This window comes from Octopus bimaculoides, chromosome 10 (assembly GCF_046866305.1).
Source record: "Octopus bimaculoides isolate indiv1 chromosome 10, ASM4686630v1, whole genome shotgun sequence".
Lineage (NCBI taxonomy): Eukaryota > Metazoa > Mollusca > Cephalopoda > Octopoda > Octopodidae > Octopus > Octopus bimaculoides.
In genome coordinates, this window is record NC_142937.1 from 60,271,108 (window position 1) to 60,286,196 (window position 15,089).

General features: G+C 37.0%; 1 protein-coding gene across 3 annotated transcripts in view; it reads left to right on the top strand.

The window, feature by feature from the left end:
* Positions 1-14,401, top strand: part of LOC106880025 (N-acetylgalactosamine-6-sulfatase) — a 46,883-nt gene extending 32,482 nt beyond the window's left edge. For all 3 annotated transcript variants that reach the window (XM_089358705.1, XM_089358706.1, XM_014929825.3), the window contains 3 exons: positions 1,479-1,600; positions 5,589-5,706; positions 11,821-14,401. In XM_089358705.1, the coding sequence (XP_089214831.1) occupies positions 1,479-1,600; positions 5,589-5,706; positions 11,821-11,907 (327 nt within the window). In that variant the 3' untranslated portion in view covers positions 11,908-14,401. The remainder of the gene's footprint in view (positions 1-1,478; positions 1,601-5,588; positions 5,707-11,820) is intronic.
* The last annotated feature ends 688 nt before the right edge of the window (positions 14,402-15,089 follow it).

Sequence of the window (15,089 nt, forward strand, 5' to 3'; positions counted from 1 at the left end):
CACATATATATTACCAATAAAATACTTTCTTCAAACCAAATTTTTTATTTCTTTCACATCCTCCATGACAAATATAATGCTAACACAAGAAATTAAGAAGACATAATGTCATTGTTGCCATATGTGTTGAACATTGCATTCTTGTGTGTGTGTGTGTGCGTGCGTGCGTGCCCACATATGTATACAAAAAAATATACTATATATGTACAGATATACTTTATTTCTGTATGTATATAGATAAACACACATTCTTAAACAAGAATATTATTGACACTGACTTTGAAGTTTTGGCCAGCTAAACCAACATCCGGTCCATCAGATTTCTGTCAAATTATTTTTATTATAACTGAACTTAAAAACAAGTATTAATATATCTATCTATCTATATCTATATTTACATTTATACATACATACATACATACATACATACATAGATACATACATATCCCAAAATTAGGAAATGGAGTTGATAAAATCCAGGCTACATATGTTTCATAGCTAGCTTTGATCCTTGGATCATACCTTTACATCTCTCTCTCTCTCTCTCTCTCTCTCTATATATATATATATATATATATATATATATATATATATATATATATATATATAAAATGTACATATCTATCTGTCTGTCTGTCTAGCTAGCTAGATAGTTAGATCGGCTTGCCTAACTTGCTTCTCATTACGTTTACTCATGTGTGTGTGGGGGGGGGTGTAATGTATGTATGTATATTTATATAATAGTGCTTAGCTATCAGTTAATTCCAAGTAATGTGTCATTACTGACACTAGTAACAGTGGTAAAAATATGTTCCCAGTGTCTAAATAGACGGATGGAGACATGTCAACAATTACATTGATAGATATTTAAAAATTTCTTTGTAAAATTTCATTGTAAGCTGTTTTGTAATGTAATGTAGTGCCATCTGCTATCTTTTGAAAATTTTGACTACATTTTGTGAATCTGATCTGACAATCCTAACACCCAGCTACAACCATAATTGTTTGTGATAAGTAGCTTGCTTACCAACCACATGGTTCCGGGTTCAGTCCCACTGTGTGGCATATTGGGCAAGTGTCTTCTACTATAGCCTCGGGCCGACCAAAGCCTTGTGAGTGGATTTGGTAGACGGAAATATATATATATATCTGTGTTTGTGTGTCTGTGTTTGTCCCCATAGCATTGCTTGACAACCGATGCTGGTGTGTTTACGTCCCCGTAACTTAGCGGTTCGACAAAAGGGACCAATAGAATAAGTACTAGGCTTACAAAGAATAAGTCCCGGGGTCGATTTGCTCGACTAAAGGCAGTGCTCCAGTATGGCCACAGTCAAATGACTGAAACAAGTAAAAGAGTAAAGAGAGTAAGAGTATTAGTTAAGAACTATGATATGTATATATGCGTGAGAGAGATACAGAAGGGAGTAAAATAATAACATCATGGGTTAAAAATATACTTTTTTGTTTGCTTCTTACAGGGTGTTGAGTTTTGTCCTGGTGAATTTATATTAAATGTCACTACCCACAAGCAAGTAAACCATACATCAATGCCATTGTTATTTAATATTGCTGTCGACCCAGGTGAAAAATATCTAATCAGGTGAGTTGTTTTTAACTATTTAGCTTAAGCATAATGTAGTTGAAAGAGATGCAAAGATATTTTTTTCTGACAGACTAAATTATAAAGGACTAACGGTTATTTCTTGACTTTTGAAATTTATATCTCATTCTTAATATTTTATTGTGTGTCTGAGTAAAGACAGTAAGTTTTTTTCTTGCAGCTAATTTAACTGGAGGGTCAGTAGTGGCATAGCTAGAGTGTGCGTCACCTGGGATTGCCTTTAAGTCTGTCACCTTCCTCCTAAACCTCTAGCCCCAAAGTCTATACAGGCTTTTTCAGCTGACCCAAAAGTGTTGTCCCCATAAAAGTGTTGCTAGGGGTGGACTGTCCTACTGGCTGTGCTACTGACATGGAATAAACTCACCATGCTGCTCTTTAGTTTTGGTTGACAAGCTATCTAGGAAATGGAAAATGCTAATAAGAAAAAGCAATACAGGTTATTTAATGAATAATTAAACAGTTTGTCATAGAAATATAGAATGATGGGTTGAATCCTGGCAAAGGTGGAGCAAGTTCCTAACTCTTCGTCTTGTTCTAAAGGTCAGTTTAATATCAGTGACTCCAAATAGGGACCATATCAGATAGTAAGCTAAGAACAGCTACTATCCCCTTATTTCAACAGAAATAAGGTAACATAATGGTTAAATGATGTTTGTATTGGTATTTTAACAATAAATCACAAGGCAGGCATGTTTACTGAATGGTGATATATATTTTAAGATTATCATTAAGAATTTGCTGGCTCAGCTTCAGCTTGAAGAATATGCTATGCATCACATGAGACACTTCATTGAAGAATGAGAAATTTTAGAAATTTCCAGCAAGCCCCATTCCTAAGTATGGAAATATAAACATTTTACATAATTTATTGAGTAAAATTTCTTTCTCATTACCAGTCAAGCTTTGATTTAAAAAAAAATTTCTCCAGCTCTGTTCCTTCTGGAAAGTTGACTTGTGATAGTTCAGCATACTACCCATGAGGAAGATTTATCTCCCAACCACTTAAAAGTGTGAGAAATGGGGACAAGCATCTGCCTTGGATCTTGAGATTGAGACAAGGATTAAAATGCAAGATTTAACCCTTATGATACCAACCCACCTGAGCCTGGCCCTGGTTCTATGATACAAACTTCCTGCTTAAAGTGATATAATTTAATAACTTCCATAAAAATTTATTTTTAATTTATATCCTAAACCCCAACTATGCCATCCAACTCCAGCTATGTCATTCAGAGATGTTTGACCAGCATAAAATTCAAGCAAGATGTGCACCTAAAACTTTTCCCATATAGTTGAAGTAACAAAATTAAAGCTATAAACACAGGCTGTGGGTTCCCTAAGAAACAATCCGTTCTACTAATTGTATATGACACAGCACTCAAGAGGTAGGTAGATCTGAGTCCCTTTGGTTTATAGAAGTGTAGTCAAGTTCTTTAATATATTAAGTGATGTTGTTGTTATTTTTGTTGTTTTGCCCATGATTGAGTAGATCTATGATCAGGGATGTTCAAGCCATGACCATTTGGGGTTTTTTTAATCGCCCTTGCAAATTTCCTGTTTTAGAATTTCATTTTAAGTTATTTTGCAAACACCAGCTTATTAATAGCAAATTATTTGACTGAGCAATTCATTACTTTCAAAATTAAATGAAACAAAGGCTGCATATTTCTACAGAAAAGGGTTAAAATATCGAGTAGTGGTCTCCAAAGTTTCTGTAACTTCTTTTACCCTATCTCGATATATTTAGTGTATGTAGCACTCTTGTTTTACTTTAATATAGAAAAAATAAACTCCAGGGGAAAATCTTCAATGCTTTATTCTCTCTCTCTCTCACTCTTTCTCTCCCTTCCTCTCCAATCTTCCATATTTAGAATATGTACTTTTACTTATTTTTGTCAATTGTGTTACTTAAATTTAAAACTTCAACAACCTTTAGTGTTTATGATACCTCACAGCATCACTACACCTCAGATGGAAACCACTGGTTTCCTTGCAATTTTTAAAACAGTAAGATGTGATTTACTGGAACTTTAACTGCTATTTCTAGTAAGCTGAGTTATCATATAGAGGATTATACCTTGGTCCTAACCCTTTTGATCTCAACCTATTTGAGATTGCACCTGGTAATATGAAACAAACTTCCTGTTTTGAAGTGATCTAAATTAAAACCTACCATTAAAATTTTATGTAGATTTAAGTTCCAAAAACCAGCTTAATATTGACAAAATCATTTTATTAAATTCTTCCTTATTTTATTTTATTCGAAATTAACAGAAATAATCCCCTTATTTCAATAGAAATAATGTAACATAATGGTTAAATAATGTTTGTATTGGTATTTTAAGGAAACACTAAATCCCAAGATAGGCATGTTTACTGAATGGTGATATATATTTTAAGATTATTATTAAGAATTTGCTGGCTCGGCTTCCACTTGAAGAATATGCTATGCATCACATGAGACACTTCATTGAAGAATGAGAAATTTCTTCTAAAATTTTATACATTCAGAACTGACTCTCTCTCTATAAATTATTCATTAGAGTAAAGCAGAAGGCTCTCTGATGGCATATCATTGCAACTATCCACTATTCTGAGAGGACTTATCACGGCTTCTATAGAATTTATTGCAGTTGTTCTGACATTGTTTAGAGACAGTACAATAGATGTAGCAAGGTTATATAGTGAAAGTTGAAAATATAACACTGTGGCTGTGTGATTAGGAGTTTGCAGCTTAACCACATGGTTCTGGGTTCAATCCCACTATGTGACACCTCAGGTAGATGTCTTCTGCTATATTCCTGGGCCAACAAAAGCCCTGTTAGTGGATTTGGTTGATGGAAACTGAAAGAAATCTGTCATGTGTATGTATGTATGCATTTCATCTCCTTGCCTTGACATCATGTGATAGTTGTAAGCAAGTGTCTCACTGTCATGTTAGTGGCATCCTTTGTTTCCAGTCTTCCATGCAAACATGCCTGGTCGTGGGGGTAAGAGGTGAGTGTTGGCGACAGGAAGAGCATCCAGCTGTGGAAAATCCACTTCAACAAATTTCATTTGACCCATACAAGCGTGGAAAAGAGCAGCATGGAAATTGCTGATAACACCTCAGTTACGCTTCTATACCTGCCAATATAGACCAAAAGATAATGCAAGCCATTAAGGGAGTCTCTACATGGTCGCTTAACCTGCTAGAAAAAGCAGCCAAATTGTCTTCAAATTACATCATACCTGACCATCATAAAAATGGACATTTAGGATAAAGGAAAAAGATGGAATGGTCATCACTGGAATGTTTTTGATCATAGATCTTCTCATTCAGAGCTGACCGGAGACTAAAAACAATCTCAAGAACTAAAAATATTGTTAAATCATGTATATTTTTATCAATTTTATTTTGATAAATATAGTTAGACTTTCTATTGTTGTTTGGGTCCAGGTTAGCCCTGACTGAGCCAGACTATGACCAAAGGTGGTCTAATAATAACTATCCTACTATATTTGTGACTACACTGTCCAATGTGTTCCTTTTTCTTTTCTTTTTTTTTAATAGTGGCAGTGTATGATTTAGGGGAAGTTGGTTGCTATTTCTAACAAATTGCTGACTCATATTTCTGTTTGGTATAATGTTGGGTTGACAGAGTATAAATGTATACCCCCAAATCATCACCACCACTGCTGATGCTGCTCCTCCTCCTCTTTTTACTGTTTCATTATATCTTCCCCTTCCCCACCACATTATGATTATTGGCAGTGAGTTTGGCAGAGTCATTAGCATGCTGGACAAAATGCTTAGCAGCATTTCGCCCATCTTTATGTTCTGAATTCAAATTCCACCAAGGTCAAATTTGCCTTTCATCCTTTCGGGGTCATTGAAATAAGCACCAGTTGAAGACTGGGGTTGATGTAATCAACTTGCTCCCTACCTCGAATGTAAATGTTTAACTCAACTTTTGTGTTTCCTCAGGTATACTCATCCTACCTATCATTCTGTTATGCCTGAATTCCAGAAAATAGTATGGAAACATCTCGAAGATTTGGTTCCTGGTAAGCCTCAACTTAATTGGTGTGATAAAGCAATACAGGTAATTTAATGAATAAGTAAACAGTTTGTTATACAAATATTAACATGTTACATAATTTATAGAGTAAAATTTCTTTTTCTTCACCAGTCAAGCATTAAATTTAATTTTTCTCCAGCTGAGCTTGTAATTTTTAATAAACATGCCCCTGACTTGTTTCCTTAGTATATTCTATATCGACTTTCTTATGTATGTATGTATATGTGAAGGTGTGTGGCTTAGTGGTTAGGTATATTTGGTTCATGATCATAAAGTTATGAGTTCATTTGCCCTTGAAAATGACACTTTATTTCATGTTGCTCTAGTCCACTCAGCGAGCAGAATTGATTTGTATTTGAAAGGGGTCGGCCTTATCACATTCTATGTCGAGTGTTCAACCACTTCATCATCATCATCATCATCATCGTTTAACGTCCGCTTTCCATGCTAGCATGGGTTGGACGATTTGACTGAGGACTGGTGAAACCGGATGGCAACACCAGGCTCCAGTCTGATTTGGCAGAGTTTCTACAGCTGGATGCCCTTCCTAACGCCAACCACTCAGAGAGTGTAGTGGGTGCTTTTACGTGTCACCCGCACGAAAACGGCCACGCTCGAAATGGTGTCTTTTATGTGCCACCCGCACAAGCCAGTCCAGGGGCACTGGCAACGATCTCGCTCGAAAATCCTACAGGAGCCAGTCAGGCGGTACTGGCAACGGCCACGCTCAAAATGGTGCATCTCATGTGCCACCCGCACAAGAACCAGTCCAGGGGCACTGGCAACGATCTTACTTGGCTTGCCGGGTCTTCTCACGCACAGCCCATTTCCAAAGGTCTCGGTCCGTAGTCATCGCCTCGGTGAGGCCCAATGTACGAAGGTCTTGCCTCACCACCTCAGCCCAGGTCTTCCTGGGCCTACCTCTTCCACGGGTTCCCTCAACTGTTAGGGTGTGGCACTTTTTCACGCAGCTATCCTCCTCCATTCTCACCACATGTCCATACCAGCGCAATCGTCTCTCTTGCACGCCACAACTGATGCTTCTAATGTTCAGCTTTTCTCTCAAGATACTTACACTCTGACGGGTATTCACATTGACATTACACATCCAACGGAGCATACTGGCTTCATTCCTTGCGAGCTTACGTATGTCCTCAGCAGTTACAGCCCATGTTTCACTGCCATGTAGCATGGTTGTTCGTACGCATGCGTCATACAGTCTGCCTTTTACTCTGAGTGAGAGTCCCTTTGTCGCCAGCAGGGGTAAGAGCTCTCTAAACTTTGCCCAGGCTATTCTTATTCTAGCAGCTACACTTTCAGCGCACCCACCCCCACTACTAACTTGGTCGCCCAGATAGCGGAAGCTATCGACTACCTCTAGTTTTTCACCCTGGAATGAGATAGAAGTTGTTTCCTGTTTGTTTGCAGTCTTTATTGCACCTGAACATCTGCCACAAACAAAAACTAACTTGCTAGTTAACCTGCCTTTGATGTTGCTGCACCTCTTATGTGTCCATAGCTTGCACCGGGTACATCTTATAGAGTTACTACCTACTCCTTTTCTACATACTGAGCAGGGCCATCTACCTGAAGGGGTTTGTGTTTTATCTACCTTCCTACTTATTAGGATTTTGGTTTTAGCTAGGTTGACTCTAAGGCCCTTCAATTCTAGACCTTGCTTCCACACCTGAAACTTCTCCTCTAGTTCTGATAGTGACTCCGCAATTAGGGCAAGGTCATCAGCATAGAGGAGCTCCCAGGGGCAACCTGTCTTGAACTCCTCTGTGATTGCCTGGAGGACTATGGTAAATAATAGGGGGCTGAGGACGGAACCTTGGTGGACCCCTACCTCTACCCGGAATTCATTGCTGTACTCATTTCCAACCCTCACCTTACTGGCCGCATCTCTGTACATGGCTCGCACAGCTCTCACTAGCCATTCTTCTATCCCAAGTTTCCTCATTGACCACCAGATAAGGGATCGGGGGACCCTGTCAAAGGCTTTCTCCATGTCAACGAAAGCCAGGTACAGAGGTTTATCCTTGGCTAGGTATTTCTCTTGCAACTGTCTCACTAGAAATAAGGCATCAGTAGTGCTTTTACCTGGCACGAACCCAAACTGCATCTCATCTAAATTGATTCGCTCCCTAATTAGTTGGGCTATGACCCTCTCTGTAACTTTCATAACCTGATCTAACAGCTTGATGCCTCTGTAATTATTTGTATCTAAAGCGTCCCCTTTACCTTTGTAGCAGTTGACTATGATGCTGCTACACCAGTCATATGACTCCTTCGTGTATCACCTGGTTCGTAATACGGGTGACTAGGCTATAGCCAACACTGCCAGATATTTTGAGCATCTCTGCAGTGATTCCTGATGGGCCGGGGGCTTTCCCGGTCTTCATACTCTTAATTGCTTTATCTACCCTGGTACTATCAACTCGGATAGCTGGTCCCTCTATTGGGTCGACATAAGGCAGGCTCTCTTTCTCCCATTCATTCTCTTTATTAAGCAATCTATCGTAGTGGCATCTCCAGACCTCTTTCTTTGCATCCTCATTTAATGCAAGCGTACCATCATCCATGCGAACACATTTCTCTCCTACAACATCACTATTCTCTCTCCTACACTGTCTTGCAACACGAAATACCTCGAGTCTTTGGTCCTCACGGCGCAGAACATTGGCAAATCTTTCCTTATCTGCTTCCCCTCTGGCTAAATAAACCTGTCGCCTAGCCTCCCTTCTGGCAAGCTGGGTGTTCCACGAGTCAGATCAAATGGAACCCTCATTGTTGCAACTGACCAAGTGCCGGTTAGTATATATAAATTAAATATAAGGATAAAATTTATATAAGAATTTATCAAGTAGCCAGCATGAAAAACCAGTTAAGGGAAAAAATTTATACAAAATGTATTATTATTCCCTTTAAATATAAATATGTTCATTATATTAAGGGTTATTACAACACATAAATGGCTCACACTATAAGGGACTCTTAAAGTCAATATCATGTGTATTTATTAAAGTAGTTTTGACTTTAAGAGTCCCATACAGCATGAGGCATTTACATGTAGTAATAGCCCTTAATATAATGAATATATATATATATAATTGTTGATGATATAAAACTTTAGAAACTTTGAGAGAAAGTGAAATGATAATCTTTTTGAAACAGTGAAACTTGAAGTAGATACAGCTATAAATAATAGCATGTAAATAGTAGGTTAAAAACCTCCTGATAGAAAATGTCCAAGACTGTCCCAAAGCCTTTGACTTTTTCTACCCTAGGAGGACTTTTAGCCCAGTATATTCATGCTATTATTTATAGCTTTATCTGCTTCAAGTTTCACCAGTCCCAAAAAAGTGATTATATATGTCTACGACGTATCATATTTGCACACCACTAGTAATGTATAAACTAGTATGACTTGTTGCATGCTCAGCTTGTTGTCAACTTAATGGCTGTCTTCACCTGACTACCTTGACCAGAAGGTTTACTAGAAATCCTGTAGGTTGCAAGTAGGACCTGTGAAAAGAATAGATAAACCTAGCATAACATCAATAACTATCTAGAAACAGTACACAAGTGTGCAGTTGATGGTGACACCTAAAAAGCACCCTTGCTAATTAACAGGCCTAGTAACTACAATGGAGGTAAATATCAGGTTGATATCTGGCATGGAATAAACTCACCATATGGACAATCACTTCCCTGTCTATCTCTCTCCCTCTCTTGTTCTTCATCCATTGTTTTTCTCTCTCACTCTTTCCCTATTCTTCTGTCCCTTTCACCGTTCCCTCTCTCTCTCAAACTCTTCCTCCTTGACCCTCTTGTCACTTACACGTGACGAAAGGGGACCTTTCTTTCTGCTCACTGCCTTCTTATAGAAAAGACATTTTTTCTATTGTCTTAGCTTAACAGCCCTCACTGTTTGTTTTACTGTCTTGTTAACGTTTTCACCCTCCGCAAAAAATTCCAAATTTTATTTAATTTGCTTTACAGGAAGGACATATTGTCCTTGCCTTCGAAATGCGGAGTAGATGGAACAGGGACAACTGACGAAGGGTTATACTCTTTATGTTGCATGTCTCGCTTCTCTGTTTTTTTTCATTGTTTGAAAGAAGTTTGTTTTCTGTTTTCCTTTCTCATGGTGTTTAACGTTTTTTTTGTGATGTCATGTACCCATATATGCATGTATATATACATATAGATGTAGGTGTGTACATATATGTATGGATATATGCATATGTTTATATATTATTTATATTATATATATATATATATATATATATATATATATATATATTGCATGGAGTAAAAGAAATAAACCATCTGGAGAAGGGAAAACTTTCAAATCAAATCTGTACTGACCTATAGAATACTTTTATTGGAATAGCCTTCTGATATAAGATCTGTGGTTGAAATAGTTGCCCATTATTCTGTGCTTACTTGTCACTGATATTTAGAAAGTGACATGTGTTGTACAAGTGTTTGTCACTATAAATCAATGACAAGATGAAGTAATTAATTATCTTCATATGACAGCTAAGAGGAAGGTAAAACAGCTATGAAAAAAAAAAAAATTAAAGGAATAGAGATTTTTAAGCCCACAAGGTTATCTGTGTAGGAGAGTAGTAACTCCACATAAAGACTAATGTTGGATACTGGGGACACTTTAGCATTGATTTAACATCCTCTCCAGTACTGAGGGCGTGATAAAACCCCAGCCAGTTCATGATGCTTTTTGACCACATGGTTCCAGGTTCAGTCCCACTGTATGACACCTTGAACAGTCTTCTACTACAGCCTCAGGCCAACCAGAGCCTTGTGAGTGGATTTGGTAGACAGAAACTGAAGGAAGCCTGTGCTGTCATGTGTGTGTGTGTGTGTGTGTCCATCATTGTTTGACAATGGGTGCTGTGTATTTGCCTCTGTAACTTAGTGGTTTGGCAAAAGAGACTGATAGAATAATTGTCAGGCTTTAAAAGAAAAAGTACTGGGATCAATCATTCAGCTAAAAAAATTCTTCAAGGTAGTGCTCCAGCATGACCACAGTCTAATAACTGAAATAAGTAAAAGATAAAAGGTAAAAAAAAAATATGATGGTAATGATATATAGGTTTGGCTCTACAAATGGAAAACCAAGTGTACTCAATACATAAACTAGAGTCAGTTATTCATTTCTATTTGTGATTCAGCAAATGTAATTATACATTCTGAGTAGCACCAAAATTGGTTTTGTTCATTTTCAATGCTTGTGTGGATTGAATGGTGACAAGAAGAGCAACAAGCTATAAAACTTTATCGCTAAACCCCAATTGACTTTCATGTAAGGAATTATTTGCTTCACCATTTAGCATTCAGATTGGTCTCTCAAATATAATGCTTTTTTATTCACATTGTTTTCAGTTAATCGTGCACTATCTCATAGCTTTGAGCTTTCAATGATGTGACTGTTTATTTTTTTCAATGACCTTTTATAGGTGAGTGTGAGGAGCTGGATTTAGCCAGTTTGAACATAAAACAAATAGAACATTTCGACTGGATATGGCATGACAGTGACACTCGCTTACAACTACCACATGATGTCAAGGCAAGGAGATGGTATGCATACATACATACACATAACAGGCTTCTTTCAGTTTCCGTCTACCAAATCCACTCACAAGGCTCTGGTTGGCCTGAGGCTGTAGTAGAAGACTGTTCAAGGCGTCATACAGTGGGACTGAACCTGGAACCATGTGGTTGGGCAGCAAACTTCTTACCACACAGCCATGGTGTTATGATGTGTTCAACCTTTGCTATATAACCTTGCTATATCTATTTAAATGCTAAAAGATTCACAAATCTTCAAAAGCACTGATTAATAAGTCATGATATCAACAAGGAATGTAAACATACCGGTTTCATTCCAGTGAAACCATTGGAACTCAACATTCATGTACATTTGCACACACACACACGAGGCTTCCTACAGTTTCCAAATTCACTCACAAGGTCATATGTATACATGTCTTCATTTACAAATACGTGTTGATATATTTTATTTTCATTGTTTTAATTTGTTGTAATATTCATTTAAAATGAAAAACCGTTTTGAGGTTTGTTTCTTATTTTTCTCTCCCACCTCCTTAGAACTGGTCACCTCCAGGCTGTGAAAAATTACAAGAGTGTTTGAAAGGACCGCCATCCAAACCTCATCTTTGTGTATGGCCTCATTAAAGATAAGGTCTACCTCAAGTATTCCATTTCCATTTTAACCCCCACATTTTTTTTTTTTGTTACTGTATTTCTGTTGAAACACTTTGTTTTAATTAATTTTCAAAAATAATGAAGAAATTACTGATATCACATTTTCTTTATTAAGCTGGTGTTTGGGATATAAATTAACATGAAATTTTATTGGAAGGTTTTAATTAAGATCACTTTATAACAGGGAATTTGTATCATAGAACCAAGAGTAGTCACAGGTGGGTTGGAATTGAAAGGGTTAAACAAAGATCGAAAAAATAAAAAGGACTTAGAAATGAATTGTACTTTTCTGTTTCAGCTGTTTAATATTTTACCTTTTAGCATTCAGATTTATCATCATCATCATCGTTTAACGTCCGCTTTCCATGCTAGCATGGGTTGGACGATTTGACTGAGGACTGGTGAAACCAGATGGCTACACCAGGCTCCAATCTGATTTGGCAGAGTCTCTACAGCTGGATGCCCTTCCTAACGCCAACCACTCCGAGAGTGTAGTGGATGCTTTTACATGCCACCGGCACGAAGGCCAGTCGGGCGGTACTGGCAACGGCCATGCTCGAAATAGTGTATTTTACGTGCCACCTGCACAGAAGCCAGTCCAGCGGCACTGGCAACGATTTAATATTTATTAATTTGCATTGTTTTGAATTAATTATGTATTATCTTGTAGCTTTAAGATTTCAATGATGTGATTATATAGTTTTAAAATGACATTGTACAAGAGATTAAGTTGTGACAGTTTGAATATTAAACAGGTGGAATATTTGAGTCAGATATGGTCTGTTTAAATGGAAAGAAGTTTTGTTAGTGTATCTAGTCTTGGTCCTACATTCAAAACCCTGTCAAACTTGTCTTTTGCTTTCATTTCTCTCTCTTTCTCTGGGCTCAATAATATAAGATATAGTAAATCCCTGAAACTGAGTGAAAATATTTCTTTTTCCACTTGGAACATATTGTGTTGAGTCAACAGTTTTGTAATATTTTGGTAACTTATTTGCTCTATTCATCAAGTTACAACTAAAATAAGTCTAGCATTCAAAGTAGAGACCATTGTGTTGCACCGTCTAAATCCACCTTTCTGCCATTTCTTTGATGCCACACTGATACCAGTTCTTGTCCTTTAAGACAAAGAACTCCTACACTGAAGCTTCTACCATCTCATGGCTGATGAAGCATTGCGAGTGCAGGAAGTAAGCCATGGATTGGAAGAAGTAATAACTCAAGGGAGATATTTTTTTACAATCCAAACGTGCATAAGCAAGGGCCAGTTTCCAGAAATTGTCACCAAACATGGGCGTTTTGAACACAAGGTAATGCTCTGCACCTGGTGGAACTATGAGGGGATAATTCACTACGAGTCTGTTCCAGACAGTTGAACCATTGATGCCAACCTATGCTCCAAACAGCTGGAGCAGATGTATGCCATTGTACAGCGAAAATACCCAGCATCACTTAACAGAAAGCGAACTCTTCTGCAACAAGATAACGCAAGACCTCACACTGCACAAACGACCCAGAATAAATTGTAGGAGATTGAAAGAATCAAACTGATGCCACACCCAGCATATAGTCTGGACCTAGCCCCCTCAGATTATTATTATCTGTTCCAATTGATGGCTCACTTTCTGTGCTTGCAACACTTCATCAACCAAGTGGAGGTGAAAGCTTAAGTGAAATAATTCTTCACCTCAAAGAACAAGAACTGATCAGTGTGGGATCAAAGAACTTCAGGATGGCCTCTACTTCTAGACTGCTTCTGTTGTAACTTGATGAATAGAGCAAATAAGGTACCAAAATGTTAAAAAACTTCTGACTCTATACAATAGCCTGCAAATTGACATGGAAGAAAAACAGAACTATTGAGATATTTGTGCCTTTGTCAAAGGCATTACATGCAAAAGTAAAGTCAAACGGCTTTAACTGAGAAAGCTAAACTATATTACAGACTTGGTTCTTCAAAAGCATGTTTGTAAGGAACTTAAAATTGTTAAAAACAATAAAATAAATAAATGTCAGTTTTAATTATTTGCTCTGGGTTCTATAATAGAAAAAAAAAACTTGATTTAAAGTGTTCTGAAAACTAGTCACTATAGTTTCTAAGAACTTGTATACGTTATATTTCATGCACCAGACTAATAATGGAAAAAGATGTTTATTTTATTCAATCCTTCCAAATTTTTATTATTATTTTCATACTTAAGTTAAAATACAATGGTTGGAAGTTACAGTTAGAAATACAGCGACAAGATTAAAATGGTCGGAATTTATACGATGCAAGGGGAATAAATCTTTATTCCTGCATATAAACTTACGTCTGTTAAGTTATTCATTACAGTGCTTTCAAAATAGAGTGAAGTTCAGGTTTAAATAAATAAATAATTAACTAACTAACCACAACTCAGAGTTTTGCAATCATTTCTGCTTGGTATGGTAAAAATAATTAAAGTTTGATTACCTGTACTGATATATTTGTTTTGTTATTTTAATTATTATTTCCAGTTTTGCAGCAAGCTTTGACATGGATTACACATTTTAACTCATCAGTTATAAAACAAAAGACGCCATATAAATGGTCCATTGATATGCTAGAAGTAGCAGCCAAATCACTTTACTGTTTTTTAAAAGGGAAGAACACATTGGATAAATGTAAACGTAGATACTCTTAAAAGAAAAATACTATATGGTCACGACTGGAAAGCCTTTTGATGATAGGGTCACTCACTTAATCAGGTCAGAGCTGACCTGGTGGCTAAACATACAGTAAAGCCTTTCTGTAATTAGTTTTATTTTGAGATAGTCGTTTAATTTTTTTTTGCACAAAATAAACACGTGCACTATAAAATTCGTTCTTCACTTCAGATTAATTATTGTTCTTATTTTATATCCTTTGTCTGGAAATCTTTGTGATCTCTTCAGCAACTCTCCATCTCACGTCTCCTGTTCACAGCTGAGTGGACTGGAACAAATATGAAATAAAGTGTCTTGCTCCAGGACAAAACGTGCCATCGGGAATTGAACTCACAACCATATGATTGTAAGTTGAATATTCCTAACCACTAAGCAACATGCTTTCATATATATATATATATATATATATATACACATAATTAAGCAACAGTTGCTTCACCACATACCGAAGTTCAGAGATAGCA